This window comes from Eptesicus fuscus, chromosome 10 (assembly GCF_027574615.1).
Source record: "Eptesicus fuscus isolate TK198812 chromosome 10, DD_ASM_mEF_20220401, whole genome shotgun sequence".
NCBI classification, from domain to species: Eukaryota; Metazoa; Chordata; class Mammalia; order Chiroptera; family Vespertilionidae; genus Eptesicus; species Eptesicus fuscus.
The window spans coordinates 93,593,097-93,617,090 of NC_072482.1; the positions used below are offsets into that span (position 1 = coordinate 93,593,097).

The following is a 23,994-nucleotide window of genomic DNA, read 5'->3' on the forward strand; positions in this document are numbered from 1 at the left end:
GGAATGGGATGGCTGCCTATCTCTTGTTCCTGATTGAGAGCGTTTGGGTGGGAAGTTTTGAATCCTTTGGACAATCTAATGAAATCTGTAGCCCTTCTCAGAAATGTGTGCATTTGCACGCACCCAACCTTTTCCATACAGTTTCAGAGGTTTCCCAGGCCTCTGAACTCTGCCCACATGCCTTATGTTTATGTTGTGTTTTAGCTCTGTGCAGTGTGCTTTCAGGATTCTGAAAATTGACAAGAATAAGAAAAATCTGAGGATTTAAGTAGATACTGTCATTAATTGCATTTCCTAGAACTCTGCATATTTATAGAAAGGAATAGTTAACTGTTCTTGGGTTACTTGCCTCTTAGAAATATAAACCCCTTTTCTATAATAGATAGCAATTCTTACTTGCCCTCAGGGACTCTAACTCTGAAATAACTCTAATCTATGAAAATGATTGTGATTCTTTCTAATATTCAGATTTTGCCCAGTGATGGGAAAGATCCATTTTCTTGTGGAAATTCAGTGGCTGACCAAGCCTTCCTCGATTCCCTCTCAGCAAGTACAGCTCAAGCTAATGCGTCAGCTGCCAACAGTAACAACCAGGTAAGTCTTACATCACCCTGCTGGGTGTGGCTGGCCTTACTGAGAGCAAAGTGCATTTGTGAAAGCTTGTGACACGTTGTAGCTGTCAGATGTTTGTGTGGCATTTCTCTTGGGTATTAACAAAGAACTTGCTTGAAAAGAGTTGCCTTGAAAAGTCTGGCATGATCTGAACACAGACCCTGTAAGTTGTGAATACCCTGTCAGGTGAGGGAGTGGAAAGAAAAGAAGGGTCCTGTGCTGAGGTCAGTGTCAAAGCTCTGGCTGGGACAGGAAACGATCTGTCTGACCTTAGCACCTTGCTTGCACTCTCAGCTAGAGCTCCCTCTTCTCGCAAATGCAACACATGTAAAAGTGACTGCAAATCCAGCTCTTAGCACTTGGTACTATTATTGTATTGCTTCTAGAAAACTTGGAACAGTGCGATAATTCAGTGAGAAAACTGCACTATAATTTTACATTAATTTTAATGAAAATATCAGTTTAGGTGATGCTGCCTAGTGCAGTTATTGCTAATTGATTATCCACAGTGAGTGACAATAAGAAAATTGAAAGAATGGATATCAGAATATTATTGCTGCCTACATCTTTAGAGTGAATGGGCTTTAGGGATTGTTATTTCTTTATATATTTTCAACTACTTAGGTTCTGTGTGCCTCAGTTTCCTCATTAGTAAAACCTCATAGAATTGTTGGAAAGAGAAAAGGGAAAAATAGTTACAAAGTATTGAGAACAGTACTTCATACTCAGTAGGGATTTAATAATTGTTCGTTACAGCTATGTTATACACTGCTGCCTCTATAATAATACATTTAGGGGCTCCCCCATTGCCTCCTGAAACAAGTAACCATTTCTCCATGCAAAGAGAAAGAGTTAGGGAGGAGGTAGTCACTATCCTATCAGTCAGGATAACCAAGCAGACACTGAAGTGCATGGTAGGAAATTGCGGAAGAAATTCACCTGAACTTGAGGTAGGATTAGATACTTTTCTAATCTCAGTTCCTTACCTTATCCTTACTATGTATTAGGCTCCAGCCAAACTGGCTGTTCTCCAAATATGCCTTATGCTACCCCATCTTTTCTTTGTATCTTTGTTCTCTTCTAAGAATGATAGAATGATTCCTTCCATCTTTCAGAAGTCTGCCCAACCCTTAAGTTTCAAATCAAATATTACTCCTTTAGAAGTCTTTGTATTTTTCTTCTCCCTTTGATTCCTCTCGATTCTTGTAGCACTATTGGAGACTCGTAAATTATATTACTTATTTGTAAACTTGGAAGTTGTACCTAAAGCCTCAAAGGATTCAAATTGAACACTTTGGGCAAGAATATATTATGGGTAATTTTGTATATTCATGCTGCATCACATCAGAAGACATAATATCTGGTCAACCCACCATTATTGATCAGAATGACCTTGGGTCAGGTTGATCATAGTGTTGTGCTCCCATTGTCTCATTACAGTTCCTCCATATGTCCAAAGCAATCTGTCTGGTAGTAATTTAATGCTATAACCATTCACCTTAGGGTTTACCGCCAAATGGTCATCCTTGCCTGCCTGAATCAATACTGTTATCCTTCCACATTTATGGAGCTGGCTTTCTTCTGTAAAGTAGCACTTCTTCAATCAGCTGAAGCTCGTTAGCTACCTTGAAAAAGTTTCTATTGGAGTCCAATACGAAATCTAATTCTTTCCCTTTAGTTGCCAGTTTTCGAAGTAAGAAGTTGTTTTAATAGCTGCCTCAACAAATAAGTTTTTCTATCTTTTTTCAAGTAGTATTAGGGACCCATGGAATTACTAGAGTGTTTTTTTCCCTTATGCTTAAAATTGTTACCTCTTAGAAGCCCATTCGAAGTATTTCCTCTGACGTCAATATTTAAAAATTTTCTTGCTCTTAAATACTATTAATTCTATCATCTGTTATTACTGGGTCAGCTTCGATTGATTTTTCTCTTTTTATGGGTCTTAATTTCTTGCTTCTTTTCTTGTCTGGTGATTAGTTATTGGATGCCAGACATTTGTGATTTTTATCTTGTTATTATATGCTGGATAGTTTTGTATCCTTGTTCTGGCATGCAGGTAAGTTACTTAGAAACAATTTAATCCTTTCATGGCTTATTTTTTAAACATTTTAAAGTGAGATCAGAGCTACATTTAGTCTAAGGACATTTTTGCCCCTCCAGGGAAGCAAAACCCTTTTCAGTCTGTCCCCAGTACCCTATGAATGATGAGGTTTTCAATTCTGGCTGGTGAGAAGGGCCATATGTGAGAGATTGATACTTAATCCTCTCATGTGGTACGTATCTCACCTGCATACGCTGATAAGTACTGAGCCCAAAACCTGGAATCTCCTTCAGTCAGTCACATCTCCCCGCTTGGTCCTCTGCCCCAGACTCCCAGCTGTCTCCACAACTTGAAGACCACTGGGCTTTGTGTGGGTTCCCACCCCCAGTCCGTGGCCTGGAAAGTCTCCAGGAGGGAGCAGGTCCTTTATTGCCTTATGTCCAGTGATTTGAAATCAGTTTCATATATTTTGTCATTTTTATTTTTCAGTTTTAAGTGGAAGTGTAAACTGCATCCCAGTTACTCCATCTTGATTGCCTACTTTTGCATATTACTTGATTTAGAAAACCAAGTTTATCTATATCTATAAAATGTAAATAATGCCACCACTTTGCAAGAGAGTTGTACCAAAAAGTGCATTCTCACAAAACTGTATAAATGTTAACCAATGGCATTGACTTCCCTGATAGATAGTTTGGGGCTGGGATCTGAAGCCTGGAAATTAGACTCCAAAGTTGTCCTCTTAGCAGTGATGCCGGTTTGGCCTTGGTTGGCTTAGTGGGAGTGGATCCGTTATTTTTTCTCGCTACGATGCTGCATACTGAGCTGGGAACCCACCAAAAGACCTTCGCTCCTGAGTTCACGGCCTGGACAGGCTGTTTGGTGCCCTTGGCTGGGCGTGGTGGGTTCATCATGGCTCTGTGATTGCTTCACATCAACCCCGTGGCTGTTCATCTCATCTCCGCTCTCTCATGTATCTGGTGGCAGTGAAAGCAAAAGGCTCAACATCTTAACATTATTTAAAAGCTTGGCTATGTTTTTTCTCTGAAGTTTCTTTCATTGGCTGTGTTACTTGCATGATATTTGTTCCATTTCCTCTGTACTATAATTATTTTTAGTGCTTCAGAGATGCTGCATTATGACAGCAACAAGACTTTAGAATATATACTAATGCATTGAAGATAGCCCATTGCTACACAATCGGGGCTTTGCTTTTTGCATGTAATGTGTGTGAGTGAGGGGCATGCTGGAATTTCCTGGTAAACTTAGCCCTGCTATGAATTTGCTGTTTTTAGTTAAGAGCTTTGGAGTACTCTTTTTTTTTTTCTTCATTTACTGAGCACCTCTTTTATTTTAAGGTGGATATTTTGGCTCATATTGGTTGTGTTGAAAGTCTCAGCCAGTCACCACCTTCTTCATCTTCTCCTTCTCCTCCTTCTTCTTCCATAAATAAGGTAAAATTCAAACTTAAATGCAAGAGGAAATAAACATTTAAAACCCCAAGAAGTAATACCTGTTTCCCAGTGAGGTCATTGTTCCAGGTAAAGTATCTTACACAGCTCTTCTGGGGGCATGTGGAACCATTGGAACTGCAGTGAGGTCTCAAGAAGAGTCTTAAGGACATGATTGAGATTCAGGACGACTTGGTGCCATAAAGGGAGCGGGGAGAAAGAAGAGGAAGACATTGCTGAGGATGAAGGAGAGGAAGGAAAGGTAGAGAAGAGGTGCCTCAGGGTTTGAAACCTTACGGAGGAGCAGAATGGGTTAGTGTGTGACCAAATGCCTGCAGCTGAGGGACCGAGGGGGTTACTGGGATTGATAGCAAAGAAATCAGAGGCCAAAGGATTGTCATGAAAGCAGATCATTGTAGCCCAGTTTGTTACAGTAGCAGTTAGGTTAGGCTTTGAAGAAACCAAGATCTCAGCGTTCAGCACTCAGAAAACGTGTGTGCCCAGGGCCCTGAGAATTAGGAGTTGCTGTTGAACTGTAGGTGGAACAGTTCTGCCTTTCTCTGTCCTTGATGGAGCTGAAGGAAACAGATCTTTGGCTAGAAGAGAAAGCATCTTCAGTGCTTGTTATTATCTCTTTAATACAAAGTTTCTGCATTGAAACCAATTGGAAATACAGCTTTTTGACCTTTTCTTCTAAAGCACATACCTATAGGTATACGAGTCATACTGGGATTTATTCAGAGGACTGCCAGTCTTCATTCTTGTCTTTATATTCTAGATGGCACTCCCCCCCCTCCCATAATAAGATAACTTCTCCTGATGCCACATATTGTGTTAAATGCTTTACATACGTCATATCATCTAATCCTTATAAAGCCCCTATGAGGAAGTTAATATTATTGTACCCATTATATAAGTGTAGAAACTAAGAGAGATGGAGTAACTTGGCCAAGTTCAAACAGCTTGTAAGTGGTAAACCTGGGATTCAAACCCAGACAGACAGCTCTAGAGCCCAAGTTTAAGTTCTTAACAACTGTACCTATGTGAAATTTATTTGAATAAAATTCCATTGAATCCTTGGTTCCTGGGATTTAAAATTCACCCAGTGAACCAGTCTTATCCTTGTCTCTTTTTATCCCATATGTATTTGTAAGACCCACAGCTTCCTGCAGTGATCTCAAGAAAACCCATCAACTGCCCATTCCGCATGGGCATTCTGACTACATTCTGTGGTCTTTCTGGCTCTCCAGTCAGGTACAAGCCAGTCTTCTTTCGGAAGAACTCAGCTTATGCGTTCATCCTTTCAGTGAATAGATTTAAATAATTCTCATTATATAAAGCCAGTGTAAATGTATTTCTCTATTTGTTTTAAGAGGATAGGATAGCTTTTAAATTTAGAGTGCTACATCAGCAACTGTTTGAGTAGTTTGTTCCTGGCCTTAAGGAGCACTTAATTTAGTTGGTGTAGGGGGAAGGGGAGAGTCGGACTTAATCAGCCAGTTTTAGTGAAAGGCAGATGAAAAAGCATTCTTAACAGAGGTTCCAGACAAACACGCTTTGGGAGTATGATACTTTGTAAAACACTGTGTAATATGAAGTGAGAATTCTCATGATCCTTCCGCAATGTGTTAACCTGTGATCGATCACAGCAGGTTATTTTCCTAGAAAAGACTCAAGTGTACATAAGGAAATCCAATTTCCCTCTTTGTGAAATAATGATGTTATGAAGGTTAGATGTCTGACAAAGAATAATACATATTTCATGCAGATGATTAAGAACATCATACTTAACCACTTTAAGTTAAAAAAAATTTTGAATCTTTGCCACTCAAAAAACTCTTAAGGGAAAGTGTTTTTTAAATAAGATAGGCCGCCCTAGCTGGTTTGGCTCAGTGGATAGAGCATCGGCCTGCGGACTGAAGGATCCTGGGTTCGATTCCAGTCAAGGGTATATGCCCAGGTTGCAGGCTCGATCCCCAGTGGAGAGCATGCAGGAGGCAGCTGGTCGGTGGTTCTCTCTCATCATTGATGTTTCTATCTATCCTTCCCCCTCCTTTCCTCTCTGAAATAAATTTAAAAAATAAATAAATAAATAAATAAATAAATAAATAAATAAGATAGGCCTATACCTGTGACTTACTAGTGGGAGTGACCACCTGATACTCAAATGGCTCTAACTTAAAGACTAGCTTTGGGAGGATATACGGTGTGACAGTGTGAGCTAGCAGGCTGGGACCGGAGCCCTCAGTGCGGTAGGACTTGGACAGAGTTCAGGAAGATGACGGAGGAGGCTTTGTGTGCCAGTAGAGAGAATAGCATGAGCAAAGGCAAGGATGTAGGAGAGTTTGGGAACCGGTGAAGGTTGAAGCACAGAAGTGAACGTTAATGGCAAGTAAGAATGGGGAATGTCCTGGAAGGAAAAGTTAGGACCTTGATGGGTGGACAGAGGAGCGTGGAGTTTATTCATGGTCAGTGAGAGCTAATGAAGGGTTTTTAATGACATGTGGTTGAGAGTCAGGAAGGGTTTGGTACCATAAAGAGCTTAAAAGAAGAGGATGAAGACACTGCTGGGGAGGAAGGAGAGGAAGGAAAGCTGAAGAAAGTAGAGAAGCGGCACTTCAGAGTTGAAACCGTAGGAAGGAGCACAGTGTGTGACCAGACACATGCAGCTGAGGGACCACGGAGATGGGGGGTTGAAAGCAAAGGAGTCAGAGAACGGTGGGCTCAGAGAGAGACAGGACTGTGTGAGCTAACTGTGTGAGCTAATTTTAGGTATTGATAGACTGTGTGAGCTAATTTTAGGTATTGATAGACTGTGAGCTAATTTTAGGTATTGATAGACTGTGTGAGCTAATTTTAGGTATTGATATTAGAAGAGGCGTTTTGGAGGTCAGTAAAAGGTCATCAGAGAGAGAGAAAGCCAGTAAAAAGTGCATGAGAGAAGCTAGAGAGAATTCTGGTTTGGAAAGATTGAAACAAGATAGAAAGTTCCAGGAAAAATAACAAAAGACAGAGAGAAGCAAACCATTACTAGATTTGCCTACAGGGATTTTATAATCTAGATAGAGAGCTAAGATCATATACATAACCAAATAATGTAGCAGTTATTACAAGTATTTTATGAACAAAGTGGTTTTAAAGAGAATTATCATATGTTTCTGTCCTAAATTTAAATTTTGGGGGATACTTGCTGTGAATAGGTCACATTCCGTTTTCCCCAGTGTTGATGAAAATCTTCCTTTGACACTTACAGCCTTACTTTTTCAGATTAAAGTAAAAGCCTAGTAAAAATACAACTGACTGCTCTAAACCAGTTAAAGTGAATAAAACATCCTCGTTATTAGCATGTATAATCTCAAAAACATATTGTCAGGTGAAAAATAAACAAGTTGAAAATAGATACATACAGTATAATGTCATTTAGTTCAGGTTTGAAACTATAAAACCGCTATGAAAGTGTACACATGCAGTGGCAGCATAAACATACACAGGAATGACTTCAGCTCAGAAAAGAAGTTACTTGGGGAAGGAAGAAGACATGGAGGGGGGACGGTGCTAGTCAAGCAGTGTCTTTGTTGCTGGTTGTAAAGTTCCTAAGCAAATAATGGCAAAATGTCAACATCAAGAAAATCCGGTTGATGCTGTTTTTTTGTGCTTTCTGACATGTTTAAAATTTTTTATTATTTAAATTTAAAATTGTTGTAAATTTCTACTGCTTTCTTTCAGCACTCCTATTGAATTCAATTGTTACGTGATTCCTACGGAATTGAGTAATGCTTCTAGAAGTCACAAATATTCTTTCTCCTTTTTTACCCCTAACAACAGGTCAGCAGTGGCAATGACCCCTGGTCAGCCTGGAGTGCCTCCAAATCTGGAAACTGGGACAGCACGGATGGCTGGGGAGCCAAGCCAGAGGGGACTGCAGCCCAGAAAAACACTGCCAATAACTGGGACACCGCCTTTGGTCACCCCCAGGCCTACCAAGGACCAGGTGAGGAAGATGAGGAAGAGGGCTCTGCTGGGGACTAGGGCATCGGAATAAAAACAGATTTCAATCCAAGGAGCTGCTCTCAGGTGCTCCTATTCGGTAATAGCAAACTTATTAGTCTGCATCTATTGTAGGTAGCTATTAATTATGATCATTAGTCCAATCTGAGTTATCTGTCAAGGAGTCACATGCTTGCAGGGGCCAGATTCATAAAGCAAAAGAACACTTTAAAATCTTGGCAATTAGCACACATGTATTTTCTTTTAAATCTTAGGCTAAAAACAAACGTAGATGAAATATGGTGTATCACCTGCCAGGCTATGATCTCTGACCAGCTGTTTCATCTTTTCCTTAACTACCTGTTTGACTCCCCGGCTATCAATGGGAATATTGAGGCAGAAGCGGAATTTGTAGACGGGGAAACAATTAAGGAAGGATATTTATGTCGGTTCTGAAGTTAAATAAGATAAAAATCTGCTCATCGTTTTTTATTATCCCTATATGAGCACATTGTGCCAGGAATTGAATGTGCTAACTGGCGAGGGGCTTGCACAGGGAACCAGGGCTCAGGTACCGGTCCTGAGCTCCCCCTCGTAGCAGGACCGGGACTATTGGCAGGACCAGGAGTCTTGGGCTGAGTAGAAATGTTGAGACCAGACTGCTGACGTGTAGTTCTTAGTGACGTGGCATGGCCCCAGGAAGCTTGGCCCAGATCCTTCTAATACTTCCTGTTCTGTTCTTTTTTGTTTTGGCATTTGTCTCTTCATTGTGGCACTCTTAAGGCAGAGATGCCAGGGCCATTTCCTGCCTAATAGCAAAAGGACACGCCAGGCCCCCAGAGGTGGGAGGCAGGCAGACCGTGGTGAGGAAGGGAGCAGGCGAGCTGGCAGCACCTTACCTGACACACGGACTACTGCTGTGTTACCTGCTAGTGCTGGTGTCCTCTCTCCTCCATCCCCATCCTGTTTCTTTCCATCTCTTTCCCATCATCACCCTTCTCTCACCTTTATTGTTACTAGTGATAATTGCTTTTAAGAGCTTTATTATACCTCTTATCCTCCTCAGTCATAGATAGATAAATAGATAGGTACATAGATAGATAGATTTCAGAGAGGACGGGAGAGGGAGAGAGATATAGAAACATCAATAGCATCAGTGATGAGAGAAAATCATTGATCAGCTGCATGCCCCGTGCTGGGGACCAAGCCCACAACCTAGGCATGTGCCCTGACTGGGAATCAAACCATGACCTCCTTGTTCATAGGTCAGCACTCATCCACTGAGCCACACTGGCCAGACCTCCCCAAGCTTCTTGACTTTAAGGGTGTTTGATCTGCTTATTTGCGAGTTTATAACGCTAGATTTGTCAACATATGGGCCTCTAGAAGACCTTCCCTTGTGTACCATGTAGCATTTTTATAGTAGCTTCAGATTAAAATGAAGTTACTTGGATTGACAGTCCTCTTGAAGCTAAAAGGCAGACTGTACACTTCAAGCCTTATGACTGACTACGGAGCCTATATTCTTCATGTCTACTTCATACTCCTATAGTACACCCTTTTCTCCTTTTTTTCAATTGGTCAACCCAGTCGGTAGTTTTTATCCTAAAATTAAATCATTCCTTTTTTATTTTGTTTTTCTTCACTGACCATCTTTGGTGCCCACCCCTAGCAACTGGTGATGATGATGACTGGGATGAAGACTGGGACGACCCCAAGTCATCTTCTCCCTACTTCAAGGATTCAGAGGCAGGCGAAGCAGGAGGTGCTCAACGCGGAAACAGTCGTGCTGGCTCCTCGTCTATGAAGCTGCCACTTAACAAGTAGGTTTAAAGGTAGTCAAGGCACAGGACCTCTGTGTAGGAATAGACACAAGATACAAAGAGGCCTTTTCTCTTCTCAGTGATTTACGAAGTTTTGTAATTTGCTCACTTTCATTTGGATCTTAGCTTGGTAGCTTGTTTTAATACTAGAGGCCCGGTGCACGAAATTCATGCACTCGGGGCGGGGGGCGGTGCCTTAGCCTGGATTGCGAGAGGTCACAGGCCAGGCCGAGGGACCCCACTGGTGCACAATTGGGGCTGGGGAGGGACGTGGGAGGTTGGCCAGCCAGGGAGGACCACAGGAGGGCTCCAGGGCATGTCTGGCCTGTCTAGCTCAGTCCCAATCGGCTGGACCCCAGCAGCAAGCTAACCTACCGGTCAGAGCATCTGCCCCCCTGGTGGTCAGTGCATGTCATAGCACCTGGTCGACCGGTCAATGTCTGCCCACTGGTGGTCAGTGCACATCATAGCAAGCAGTTGAGTGGCCTTAGCATATCGTTCGCATATTACGCTTTGGTTGAACAGACAACCAGACACTTAGCATATTACGCTTTTATTATATAGGATATTTTTCATTTTAAAGGAAATATTTGTCCTATTTAATGATCTGCAAACACTTTTTTACCTTTATCAACTCCAGGATGTATTAAGGTTTCCTTACTGATGTCACAGGAAAACCAAAACTAGCTCTCTTTAAATATTTTATTATTTATTGATCGTTGATCGCTTACCGAATTACCAGGCATTGTGCAAAGCAGTTTGTATACATTCTCACGAGACCCTCATATCCCTTGTGGTACATGTAATCTCTGTGGGGAGAACTGAAGCCCAGAGAGGTTAAGTATCTGCCCAGACTCACACAGGATTCCAGTCCAGTCCCTCAGTCTTCTAAGTGCATGCTCTAAACTACTATGCTTAAGGTAATTAGGATTGTTTTCACCTAGATTTCTCTTAGATTAAAAAATAAAGGTTTTGAGTCGTACTTGTAGATGCACTGCTTAACAAGAAAGCATGTGGTAAATATGGATGGAGTACTGTAGCATTGCTTGGTAGAGAGTTCTGGATAGTCTGTAGTTCACACCATGTAGCTTGAAGGAGATATAATTTGTGACTTCCATAAGAATCTTCAAGTGCTCTTTCTTACAGCAGTTATGTTTAAAATAGTTTTCTAAAATGATACTGTTTCTCAGTGTTCCAATGATTCAAAGCAGATACCAAGGAACGTTAACCTGTGTCTGAAAAAATATTGTCAACATAATGTTTGATATCTGTATCTAGTTATCAGGCTCCAGTTCTAGATCTACACACATATGCATACGTTTAATAAGCCCTACAAGTCCCCTTAGTATATTTAATGAGCATCAGTGATTAAATGTCATCCTTTAGCTACCCACTTTTCCTACATCTCTGTCTAGTTTCTTCCATTATGTATTTTCATGCTTAGTTTCTTGTATAATAAAATTAGTCATTTGTTATTGACAGTATCCTGTTTCTTAGGGTCAAATTTGAAGTTTTCAGTATGGTCAGTAGAGATGTGTATTATTCTCCGCTGTTCTTTAAACCTGAACACAGAGTATATTTAAAACCCATTTCAGTAGAATGTATCTCTTTGTCCCAGTTTGAAAATGAGGAAGTCGAGACCGCATCACATGACGGGCCGTTTTCTGCCAAGTTTTTGTGGCTAGAAAGTGAGGTTGTGGCTGGTGCCCAGGCCCGCGGCTCCACTGCCTGTGCTTTCTTTCCACTGCCCGACGCTGGCTCTGATATGCTGTATGATATTAGAGAAGTTGGAAGATCTGGTTGAGCCTCAGTCGTCTAACCTCTAAAGTGAAGGGGCTGGCTTTAAGAATTTTCTGCTCTAAAATTTCATTCCACTTTGAAACCAAATTAAAGCAGTCCTCATTTGCATCTGCAAAAATTTCTAAAACCCAAATCAATCTTGTCTTCTTTAGAAGTAGCACTTTGGATGGCTATGCATGTATTCCAGCTCTTCTCCAGTTTTAGAAATTTGCTTTGGATTTAGATATGATTTCTGGAAGTAACCAATTTTATTATGTTTTAGGTCTCTATTAAGAAGACTGATTTTCTTTTGTGTTGCAAAAGCTGGTTCTTTTGTCTATCAGTGGCAGCAGCTTTGGGATAATTGTGGCTTCCCTGAGGAGGGCGTATGTTGAAAGGCAGCTTTAATTTGGATCTAGAAATGCTGTGTGTGGCCATTACCCTGGTGGTCAGCTCCCATTGGTATGCTCGGTAGCATCTCCTCCTGTGACGTGGGGGACATTTTTCTGGTGTGACCTTCGCTCTTTGTGGGGTGATAGAATGTTTCAGGTCCAGTTAGGCAAATGGAGTGCCATAAATATCACACCTTCTGGAGTCAAACTGTTCTCTTACCAGATAAAGCTTAATTAAATGACTAGTTGGCCATTGCACAATCTGATTAGTTTAGGTTTCATTTACCACAGTTTCCTAGTCCTAGTACATCTGCGAGACAGACAAGGTTAAAGTTGTTGTATTAAGTAAATGTGGATGAGAGCTGTATAATTCTTTTAAGAAAGGCGTAAGACTCATGAACATTTGTCTTCATGATTAGATTTCCGGGATTTGCAAAACCTGGGATGGAACAGTATTTGTTGACTAAGCAACTAGCAAAACCCAAAGAGAAAATTCCTATCATTGTAAGTTTGTTCATTTTTGTTTGTTTGCTGTGTTTCTGATTAAGCTCTCTTATATGTCTTAAAGCTAAGAGGGTTATTAGTTATTTGGAAAGTTTCTAAACACATTTAATACTCTAAATAATTGAGTATGTGCTAGTATTTTAAAAATACTAAAGATAATTAGCATAAATTAATGCCTGTCATTGTATTGTTTAGATATTTTTTACATTTACCTTTCAGATTTAGTAATTGAACCAACAACACCGTTTAGTATATGTATTTTTAATAATTCTTTGTCTGTATGGTGTCTTGAAGTACCTTTTACATGCTGTTTTTCTACCAGCCCTACCTATTTGGCTAATAAACCCAATTCAAATATGTAGGTTTCTACCTGGCAAAGTCCATGCATGTTATCAGAATAAAGTGCCTTTTCCACTAAGTTGATATAATTAGTCTTTCTTCCAGTAAACCTGCTCTCAGGTCATGATAAGGAGCTAGCAAATAAAAGCTGGGAGTAATGACACCATTAAGAATATCTGTCTTAAAATAACTTGATTATTACATCACATGCACTGGCTCTTTAGTTTCACCCAAACATTGATTGCTGGTAGATTTTTCTGTCTAAGCATTATATAGCCGATATTCCCAGATAAAATTCTGGAAAAGAGAACTGTGGCTACCTTCTGACCGTATTGACTTACCCCTGTAACTGCAAGATGGGAGAACCTTGAGTGTGATCATCATAGACTCAAACAAGGAGGAGGAAACATCTGGTCTAATTCTATAATCTCTTAGGAAACTTGATAAAATTGCAAGAATGATGTTGGACTTATTACTTATTCTTACATCTTTAAAACCTAGAAACCTCCAGAGAGAAGGGATGTGACCAAGACCCCTTTTTTCCTTCTTCCCTCAAAGCAAATTTGGGGTAATTCTTCTGAGCTATTCTAAAACAGATATTCTTAATGGTGTCATTAGATTAAGAAATTTTTTTTTCTTCAGACCTTTTGTAAATACTGAACATGTATCATTGTTTTTGTTTTATTTCGTTTGTGTTTTTGTTTTTTTTTCCATTAAATTTAAAACTCCACACAGTTAAGAGCCCATGGCCCTGCCCCTTGGATTCGCCAAGGGGACTTTGTCACAAGTGTGGCAGTGGTGGAATAGAGCTGGAGGACCCCAGCATATGTACCAAAAGTCTTAGGTCGAAGTGGCCGTGTGCCCTGCAGGCAGACTGCCTATGTGGGCTTCTTGTGTGGAAAGGAAGCCCAGGAAAGCCATTCGTCTTCAGGAAACCGAGAGGAAGTAGAGACCTGGTTCTTTGCTTTTAAGGCACAGTAACCCTTCCCACTGATACAGTGGGACCCTTGTGTAGTGAGCAGGAGTCGATCAGAATTGCTCTCGGTGCTGTGATTGTGGGAAGTTCCCCCACTCATCATCCTGACCTAATGGCCTCTGAACTTGCATGCCCCACCCCACTTTTTCTTCCTTCCACCCTTAAAAAGAAATATGACAGGGTATACAGAAAATGAGAAAGTTTGATGGCAATGTGACATTTTTCAGACATACAAGGCTGTAATTTTTTATTTCACAAACTATCAACCCATGAGAGATGAGAACATTTTAAAACTAGCCCTTTATACATATAACTAAAATTGCTGGACCAGAGAGAGAAAACTTGTGTTCCGCCCAGCATTCCCAGCGGGGAGGGAAATAGGCACCTTTCCCGCGTGGCCTGGAGTGCCCGGATGAGGAACAGCCGCATTTGCCTGGCGAGTGTGTTCTTCAAATAGAGCTCAACAGGAACAGAGAACATTGATGTAACCCTCAAACAAGGGCAAGAGCGGCCCTCCAAAGGACCTCTAGTCCTAAAGAGAACCTTTGATGACTTGCATCAATTTTATTGCGGTTTTTCCTTGTAACAAAGTTAACTCTCCCTGAAACGTTATGTAGGTTGGAGATTATGGCCCGATGTGGGTTTATCCTACCTCTACCTTTGACTGTGTGGTAGCAGATCCCAGGAAAGGCTCCAAAATGTATGGGCTGAAGAGCTACATTGAATATCAGCTAACGCCCACTGTAAGTATCCGAGTTATCAAAAGCTTATGTCACTAGTTAGAATTGGCTTTTTTCTTCATTTTTGTAATTGGCATTGTAACTTTTTCTCCTCTTTCCCTTATTTTGTAGAATACTAATCGATCTGTAAACCACAGGTATAAGCACTTTGACTGGTTATATGAACGTCTCCTGGTTAAGTTTGGATCAGCCATTCCAATCCCTTCTCTTCCAGACAAGCAAGTCACAGGTGAGTGTGTGTGACGCTGAACTCAGGATGACAAGTAAAGACTCCAGTTTTTAGAGTTTCCCGATATAAATCAGTAATGGCATTTCCCATCCTCTAGAGGAGCCAGATGTAGGAGTTTGGAAACAGTAGCTGCATACACTATACATACTGTACATGTATTTGGAAGTGACCTAAACACCTAACAAGGAAGACTCATAAAATTTTCTATCAGAGTTCTTGTAGACATAGCTTGAATTCTAGCAAAGTTGTTGTGTCTTTATTGCTACACTCTTTCTTATAAAAGAAGTACATGCATGTTAAAATGATACCTGAGAAATGATCCAAATAGCCTGAAGTGGAACTACAAATCTATGACCCAACTGGTGTGAGCACTTCATGCAGTCCAGATGTGTTGTTTGCATTAGAGGTGTGTAGATATCCGAGGTAGAAGCCACAGAGCTTCCAGCTGTTAATGTAGGGCGCTCCCAAGTTTTCTACCCAGTTGTCTAGGTAAATGTTTTTATTTATCACTGAGAAGCCCTCTGCTTTTTCTTATTTAAGGTGTCATTTTTCCCACTTGCCCTGCCCCAAGTAATCTGGTCAAGAATCCACATGCTACCAGAGCCCCTAATAACGTGCAGTCGGAAGGGACTTCTGTGTCTGTTTTGAGAACTGTCGTTGATTTTTTTTTTTTTTTATCTCCTAGTATAAAACCTGGAAAATTAGTACTCAGGACTTGTTATGTTTTTCTTGGAATAAAAGTTTGTAACGAAGCTGAGCTTTACTGAAGATTGGAAAGAGTTTTAGTAAGTAGGTAGAAATTTTTCCAATAAATGGAACTGGTAAGTATAGGAAGGAAAGGATCAAAGAGGAGAGTGCGGCTTAAAGGTCTGAGGTAGATAGCCTCTGAGAGAAGGCATGACATCAGCAGGCTGACCTCAACCCAGAGGGCAGAACGTGGAGGCTGCGGAGGAAGGCTCCTTTCCCAGATGTCGGAGGGGACCGGACAGGGTTTAATCCTCACCGGAGAGCTGAGATAACTGGTTTAGAGAGGAACTGAGGATCCTAACCAGCCACATGGCAGAGCCGGCTCAGGACCCTCCGGTGCTGAAGTGAAGTTCCCTCCACGCCGGGTCTGTGTGCCCAGACACGGCGCCGTGCTGTCTCCGTTCAGAAACGCCCAGCACGCCCTGCCCAGCGTTGGAATCGGAATCTCATTCCGAAGCTCGCTGTTGAACATTATGAGATGTGGACCAACCAATCTTAGTTAGAGTTAGGAACCTTAGGATAAGAAGTTTGTTCTTCTCCTTAAAACTTACCTTGAACTTATTTTCTGTTTCTCTGAAATTTTTTGAGGAACGGAAACATGTTTAAAAGTTGTTTGGATTTTGATTTTTTTTTTAATTTTCAAAAATTTCAAATTGTCACAGCAGAATGGGGAGTGGGCTGGGGCTGCATTGCCAGGCCCATAAACACGTTCTCGCCCTCATCCGGGTGGCCCTGAGCAGCCCCTTGGGCGGGGCACATCGACTGGAAGCCGTGGCAGGGTGGCCAGGCTAGTGTGCACTGCTGCCTCCTTCCACTCGGAGGGGTCACTGTACCCCTAGTTCTGTGCCCGGTTCACAGTTCACTAGTCCTCCTTTTGTCATCCTATTGCTTTAAATAACAGCTTGCTTTTTAAAATTTTAGGTTTCTTTCCCTGAAAACTTCAGTCTGCCTTTCTCCATATTTTCAAATTGCAGTTCGTTTCCTGAATGTTATACTCTCCTTTATCAACTTGACTGGCCCAATGTGTGGAATAAGTGGATTGAGTTATTTCAGGCCTGAGGAATTTTCAGATCACTTAGGTTTTAATACGTTGTTTAGTCTAAATCAGATAACTGCGCTATTTTAACGCAGCGTGGAGTCATGGTTCTGTCCCATATTAAGGTTTGTACGGGTTTTTTTTAAAAGAAAAGCTCAGGCCCGAAGCCAGCGGGATGTCATAGAAAAGCAGAAAGCAGCAGCCCGTCGTGTGCAGAGAGCTGAGCTTTGATTCGCTGCCTGGGAGATGTGCCGAGGAAACTGAAAAGCACAGAAGCCACTGTCTCTCTCCCTCCTCTTGATTGCCTCCTGCCCCGATGCCACAAGATCATTACTGTGTAAACAAACTCCCCTCGCACTTCAGTCTGGAGGACGGAATAGAAATGCCAACATATGATGTCACCGCATTTCTGTGGACTTGCTGAGCTGTCCCTGAAAAACCTACAGCTACCATTTTTCATTTGTTCATAGATTTGGGGTTTTGTGCAATAATATTGAATGAATCTGGCTTTACTCCTGGTATGTTCACATTTTTAGTGAAAACATAAGGGTTGTTAAAAATGGGAAAAAGGGACTCCCCCCTCCCCCCCCCTGCCAAATTCTCTGAAACCTGCTATAAAAATCCTACCAAGCACAAAATAACACCTGAAATTATTTGGAAATAAACCAGCTATGTCAGAAAATTTTCTGGAAGAAGTTAAGAATCAATCAAAGAGTAGGCTATGAACTCTTGGTATAATTCACTTGGTCATAATGGGAAATTCGGTATAACTCAGGTCTATGCTGATTTATCGGGTCTTTTTATGTCCCTCCTTATATCCAACAGACGAGACTGTTTCTGCACAGCCTAAGCTTATATAGTACTTAATCTCTATTCCTAGTAAGTGCAGAATTCGAAGTGCTTTCATATACAGGAGCTGTCCGGACCCATCACACAAACACACACATACACGTACACCCACCATAGAAGATAAAATGCTTTTCACTTGCTGCTTTCAAATTTTGATTTTGTTTTGTCTTTCAGAAGTTTGATTCTGCTATATCTTGGCGTGGGTTCTTTATATTTATCCTACATGGGGTTTGTTGAGCTTCTTGGAAGTGTAAATTAACGTTTTCCATCAAATTTGGGAAATTTTCCACATTATTTCTTCAGATACTTTTCTCTTCTTTCTCTTCTCCTTTGGGTTCTCCCATCATGAGATGTTGGTATGCTTGATGTTTTCTGAGGCTCTCTTCATTTTGCATTAGTTTTATTTCTCTCTCTTCTTCAGATTAAATAACTTCTGTTTATTTATATTCAGATTCACTCATTTTTTTTTTGCCATCTTGAATCTGCTGTTAAAACCTTACAGTGAATTTTTAATTTCAGTTATTGTATTTTCAACTTCAAAATTTTTTATTCTTTTTTTATAATTTCTGTCTTCTTAAGAGTCTCTATTTGTTGATTCCTTGTCATACTTTTCTTTAATTTTTTTTTAACATGGCTTCCTTTAGTTCTTTGAACATATTTATAGAAGCTTCTTTGTTGTTTTGGTTTTGTTGTGAAATCCAACATCTGGGAACACTTACAGTTTCTCTTGACTGCTTTTTTTCCTCATATGGATCATGCCTTGCTGTTTCTTTGCAATCTCTTAATTTTTTGTTGAAAACTGAACATTTTGGAGAATATATTTTAGCAATTCTAGATTATAATTTTTCTCTCTGAAAGTTGTTGTTTCTGCTTTGTTTTGTTTGTTTGTTTGATTTACAAGTAACTTGCTTAGGCTAAATCTCTGAAATATGTCTCTCCTGCGGCTCAGTTTTATTTTATCTTTTAAGTATGGCTTCCTAGGGTTCACCTGTGTCTGTGTGTATTGGTGGTAAGGCTGCCTCAGGCCATTGAGCTTCTGCCCTCTGCCAAGGGACCTGTGAGAGTAGGGGAGCAAATTCAAAGCTCAGGTCATTTTCAAGTTAGCCCTGGTTTTCCCTTTTTCGAGGGCCCCTTTTGTGTCTCCTTCCCATGTGTGTATAGCCTCAGGCTGGCTGGGAGTGCATGCCTGGCCTGGACCCCAAAGTCTCCCCTGTTTCTGCACTCAGCCTCGGCCTGGAAAGTCTTGGCTCAACCTCGTAACCTTGGCTAGTGGAGCTGTTGGCCTCCCTGTTCACCAGCCTCTGGATTGTCACTGCCCCACCACTGAGCATGGGCATCTCCCACGCTCCAGAGCCAGTGAGGCTCTTTCCTCCCAGGGAAGAGCAGCTGCCCATCTTCACACCCTGCTCCATCCTGGTAGAACCCCCGTGTCGGCCAAGTAGAGATGGGAGGGTGGGGGCAGGAGGGGAAGACAGGAGCAGCCACAAGCCAGACGCCACAGATTTCTACTGTTTTTGCCTGAAGTATGGCAGTTTTGCAAACAGACATTTCTCAGATGGCTGTTGGCCTTCGGTGGGTTTCTTGTCTGGGTTTATAGTCATTTGGGGGACTGGGTTAGCTGATTGCCTCACTTGACTGTAGCTGGAATCTCCATTACCAGAAGCCTTTTAACTGATAGTGGTTTTGTTTGGTAGGCTTATAAAAATGGCAGCTTTCATTATTGCATTCTTGGAAAAATTGCTTTTTCTATTTTCAGTTTAACTCAAAAAAATGGGGGGGAAAAGCTACAGTCCTGAGTTACTTTGCATAAATACTAAACTTAAATTTGTATATCTGAGATTATACTGCATTTGGTCACATTTTTATAAATAGAAATTTCTTATACTTTTGTAAGAATTACTTATTAAATTCAACAATATTACCTTTTTCTTGTCAATAGGACTTAATATGGCCACAGATTACTTTATAAGAAATAGAAGGTTTTTCATATTGAAATAAGATTTACTTTAAATTTTTAAAATACTTTAGGGAACATTGAGGAAAATAGCACTTTGAGGTTATAATATTCTTATCCTAATTAAAAGGTTTGTTGACTTGTTAAATTGTAATTTCATGCTTATAAACTAAAAAGTCTGTTGTATCATTCCTCTGGGTCTTTGAGAATTCACTATGTTACTTGTTTTTATTTTTCTTTATTTATATTGATTTTTGTGATTCCTCACCTGAAGATATTTTTCCATTGATTTTTAGAGCAAGTGAAAGGGAAGGAAGAGAGAGAAACATTGATGTGAGAAAGACATCAACTGGTTGCCTCCCACACAAGCCCCAACCAGGGCCAGGGATCAAGCCTGCATCTGATGCATGTGCTAGGGCTGTTGCTTGTTTTTAGGTTAATGAAAAATTACCATGGTTTACCTTTTACTAATAACTTCCTACCAAGTAGCCATTAGCTATATAAACAGCTTTTCGACAAAGTGGTACATTCTCTCGGCACATCCCTTGCAGGTCGCTTTGAAGAAGAATTTATCAAAATGCGCATGGAGAGACTTCAGGCATGGATGACCAGGATGTGTCGGCATCCGGTAATTTCAGAAAGTGAGGTTTTCCAGCAGTTTCTAAATTTCCGGGATGAAAAGGTATTTGATAATTGTCATATTCACATCAATTTTATGTCTGAAAGGAGTTAAAATTATGTCAGTTGGATGGTTATTTCTGATTTTCTCTACAAAGACAATGGGGATAGAAACCTAAATCCCAGGGATAGGAAATTAGTCACAAAGTCTGAAAGAACTGCTTGCTGGGATGGTTCTCCATCTGTGGGGAACAGATTGGCCTGGAGTAGATGGGGCAAAGGATGTGCTAGGGTGAGGAATGGTTCCTAGATGCTAAAAATAGGATAGATCCCAAACTATACAGGATATTACCAGCGTGAAGTGAGGGAAACAGAGTGAATGATTTTTTTTTTTTTTTATGGTCAGGTCAGTTTTTAAAAAAATGATATTAGAAAGGAAGGGAGAGAGAGAGGCAGAGATAATCAATAAAAACTGATTTTTGTAGTCAATAACTCATGTAGATGGATGAATACAGAAAATTCCAATGAATCTACAGAAAAATTACTAGAAATAAGTGGTTAGTGAGGTAGCTGGATATAAGACATTGCATATTTGTATATTGGCAATAAAGAGAAAATGAAAGTATGAAAAACAGTATTTACAACAGCATGAAAAATATCAGATTTCTAGGAGTAAATACAAGGAAATTTACAAAAGATCTACATAAAAACTATGGAACACTGTTGAGAAAAATAAAAGAAGACTTAAATAAATTTTCCAACATTATCTTTCATGGATTGAAGAACAGAAAAGATGTCATATGTAGAAAATCAAAGCACTAAGAACAGCCAAGATCCTCTTGAAAAAGCATGAAGTGGGAGGAGGACTTTTTTGGATATCAAGACTCGCTGTAAAGTTAAAAGAGTTTCAGAAGCAAGGAAGTGGCATAAAGGAAGACGACAGGCCAGCAGAGCAGGACAGAATGCACCCCTAGTATCTGACGCAGAGGATGCTGATACAGTGGGGAAGGACGGTCCTTTTAACAAATGGTGCTGAGTCCATTAGCTCAGCGCGGACCACTGGTGGGCCGTGAGGTCCGAAAGGTTGGCGACCGCTGAATAGATGGCACCATGGGGGAAAACAAAGCATGGCTGCCACCTCATAATAATGTACTGTTGATCTTGTTAGGGTTGACATTAGCATGGTGGTTATGTTTTTAAAACATGGCCTTATATCTGAGGGGTCCATTTAAGTAAGAAAGAAAACAGGTAGAATAGAGTAGATAAAACAAAATTGGTAAATTTTTTATAATTGTTGAGGGCTGAGTCTTGTAGGGGCTTATTCTTTCTCTCTACCTTTGTATATGTTTGGAAGTTTCCATTGTATAAAGTTTTAAATTAATTCCAGATCATTCTGAGGTCTAAATGTGAAAGGCAACCAATAAAGCTTCTAGAAGGTGACATGGGAGAATAGCTTCATTCCGCTAGAGTAAGGAGGGTTTCTGAAATAAGACAAAAACAACTAACCATACAGGAAGAAATTTGGATTTTTTAGAAATTTAGATTGCATTAAAACTAAAAACTTCTGTTTATCATCAGAAGCCATTGTGAAAAACAAACTAAGGTATGAACAAATATGACCAGCCAATGGCTGGGTTTTAGAATATATGAAAACCCAAACAAAAAGGTAAGGTAATCAACCCCGCAGAAAAATTGTAGATTTGATTAAGGACTTCCCAAAAGAAAGTATAGAATCCTCAACAAATGTTTAGAACAGTACTTAATCTCATTAGTAATCAAGGAAATGCAAATTAAACCACAGTGAATACCACTACATATTCACCAGAAAGGCTAAAATTAGAAAGTCTGGTAAGTGAGATGAGCAGCTACGGGGGCTCACACACTGCCTGTGGGTGTGAGAATTGGTAAACAGTTTCATATTTAAAGTGGAACAATTTTCCATTCCTATACCTAACAGAAATTCGTGTGTGTGTGTGTGTGTGTGTGTGTGTGTGTGTGTGTGTGTATAATCACACACACACATTGAGTGGCCATATTATTTTGATCTCTGAACGCATAATAATCTGGCCACTCAGTGTATATCCTATATAATAAAAGGCTAATATGCAAATTGTCCCCTCGACCAGGAGTTCGACCAGCAGGCAGGCCGGCCAACCACCCATGTCCCCTCCCCCTGACCAGGCTGGCCAGACCCCACCCATGCACAAGTTCATGCACCAGGCCTCTAATACACACACACACACACACACATACACACACACACGCACACGCACACGATGAGTGGCCAGATTATTATGCATTCAGAGATCATAATAATCTGGCCACTCAGTGTATATGAAGACATACATAGCAACTTCATTCATAACTTGGCAGGGGCCAGGGGTGACTACCAGTCATAGGATGGATAAATAAATGGGGGAGTGCTCCTATAAGGGAATATTGTATAGCTATAACAACAGTGTGAATGCATCTCTTATACACAGGTTGAGCCAAAGAAGCCAGATACACAAAAAATGTATAGAGTTCTTTGCTAGTTAAACTAGGAAAACTATAGTTTAGGGACTCATGCCTAGGTGGTAAAATTCTGAAGAAAAGTGATGAACTGACAACCATAAAGGAGAGAGAGGGTAATGGTTAACTTGTGGGGGAGAGAAGGGTGGTGATTGGGAAGGGACATGAGGAGGCTTCTGGAATGCTAGCCCTTCCCCCGTTCTTGGTCTTGGTGGTAGTTACACAGGAATTTACTTTGTGGGAATTCCTTGCATGCGGCACTTTCCTGTATGTATGTGTATATATATTATATATGTCTTGCGATAATATGTTTTTAAACTAGCCCATAGTACTGGTTCCTATCTTACATTTTAGAAAAGTGTTAACCTTTTTTAGAACTAAACAGCCTAAAAATTTAAGGCACTTTGTCCGAATTCATAGGTGCGTTCCTACTCCCTGTGTTTAGATTGGTAGCGGTTGGGAAAGGAGCAGTGGCTGAGTCACCTCCCTCGGGAAGGGCTGGGGCGCTCAGAGACCGTGCTGGGCAGGGGCACTGTTCACATGAGATTACATTTGAGATGTGCAGGACGTGGCCCAGGGGGCAGAGGGAGATGGCGGGGAGCTGCTTCCTGAGAATTAGAAAGGTGGAGATGACCAGTGAGCCGATTCTACTCATGACCCTCCCATTTACAGGAATGGAAAACTGGGAAGAGGAAGGCCGAGAAAGATGAGCTGGTGGGAGTTATGATCTTTTCCACCATGGAACCAGAGGCCCCTGACTTGGACCTAACAGAAATGTAAGAGACACTGCCAGACCTGCCTTCTTCTCAGCGGTGTCCGCCGCCTTTGCTCACGGCTCTGGCAGGACAGCGCAGGTGGGACTCGGTCAGGCTTGAGGGTAGGAAATGAGTGGGGCTCGTATCAAGGAAAGCATCTCGGGTCGTGAAAGCACATCTGCCAGCAGAGCCCCACACGGAAGTCTGCTCCTTTCTGCCCTGCAGGCGGTGATCTCGGAGCTGACCCGTGGTTGGTAGTTACTCCTAGGAAAGCATGATGAAGCAGCGTGGCACAGAGCCAGCTCACACCCACGCACAGTCCACAGAGCGGAGTCTCTGAGCATTGCCTCAAAGGAAGTAATCTCTGGCCTGCTTTATCTGTGCTTTATCATGTCATCTCTTCTTTAATGTGGGCTTGTTGAGGATTTGCACTAGTTAGTTCCTTTTCTGTGTAAGGACTGATAAAAAGTCTTGAGGTTTGTTTTTATTTTAAGAAACCTTTTTCTTATAAAATCATTGCATATGTGTTACCAAAAACATAGACAAGGAAAAAAAACAAAAACACATCACACACAGTCTACTACCCAGAGAGAAAGTCAGTGTTAATACGTCGGCCTCTATCTATAGTTTCCCAAACCCTACTTGGTACAT

At 41.0% G+C, this 23,994-nt stretch overlaps 1 protein-coding gene across 1 annotated transcript in view; it reads left to right on the plus strand.

The window, feature by feature from the left end:
• Nucleotides 1-23,994, plus strand: part of SNX9 (sorting nexin 9) — a 63,148-nt gene that overhangs the window by 26,602 nt on the left and 12,552 nt on the right. Inside the window, exons 4-11 of the mRNA XM_054722166.1 lie at nucleotides 469-594; nucleotides 7,930-8,095; nucleotides 9,764-9,914; nucleotides 12,505-12,589; nucleotides 14,522-14,647; nucleotides 14,756-14,873; nucleotides 20,011-20,141; nucleotides 23,261-23,364. Of these exons, the coding sequence (XP_054578141.1) occupies nucleotides 469-594; nucleotides 7,930-8,095; nucleotides 9,764-9,914; nucleotides 12,505-12,589; nucleotides 14,522-14,647; nucleotides 14,756-14,873; nucleotides 20,011-20,141; nucleotides 23,261-23,364 (1,007 nt within the window). The remainder of the gene's footprint in view (nucleotides 1-468; nucleotides 595-7,929; nucleotides 8,096-9,763; nucleotides 9,915-12,504; nucleotides 12,590-14,521; nucleotides 14,648-14,755; nucleotides 14,874-20,010; nucleotides 20,142-23,260; nucleotides 23,365-23,994) is intronic.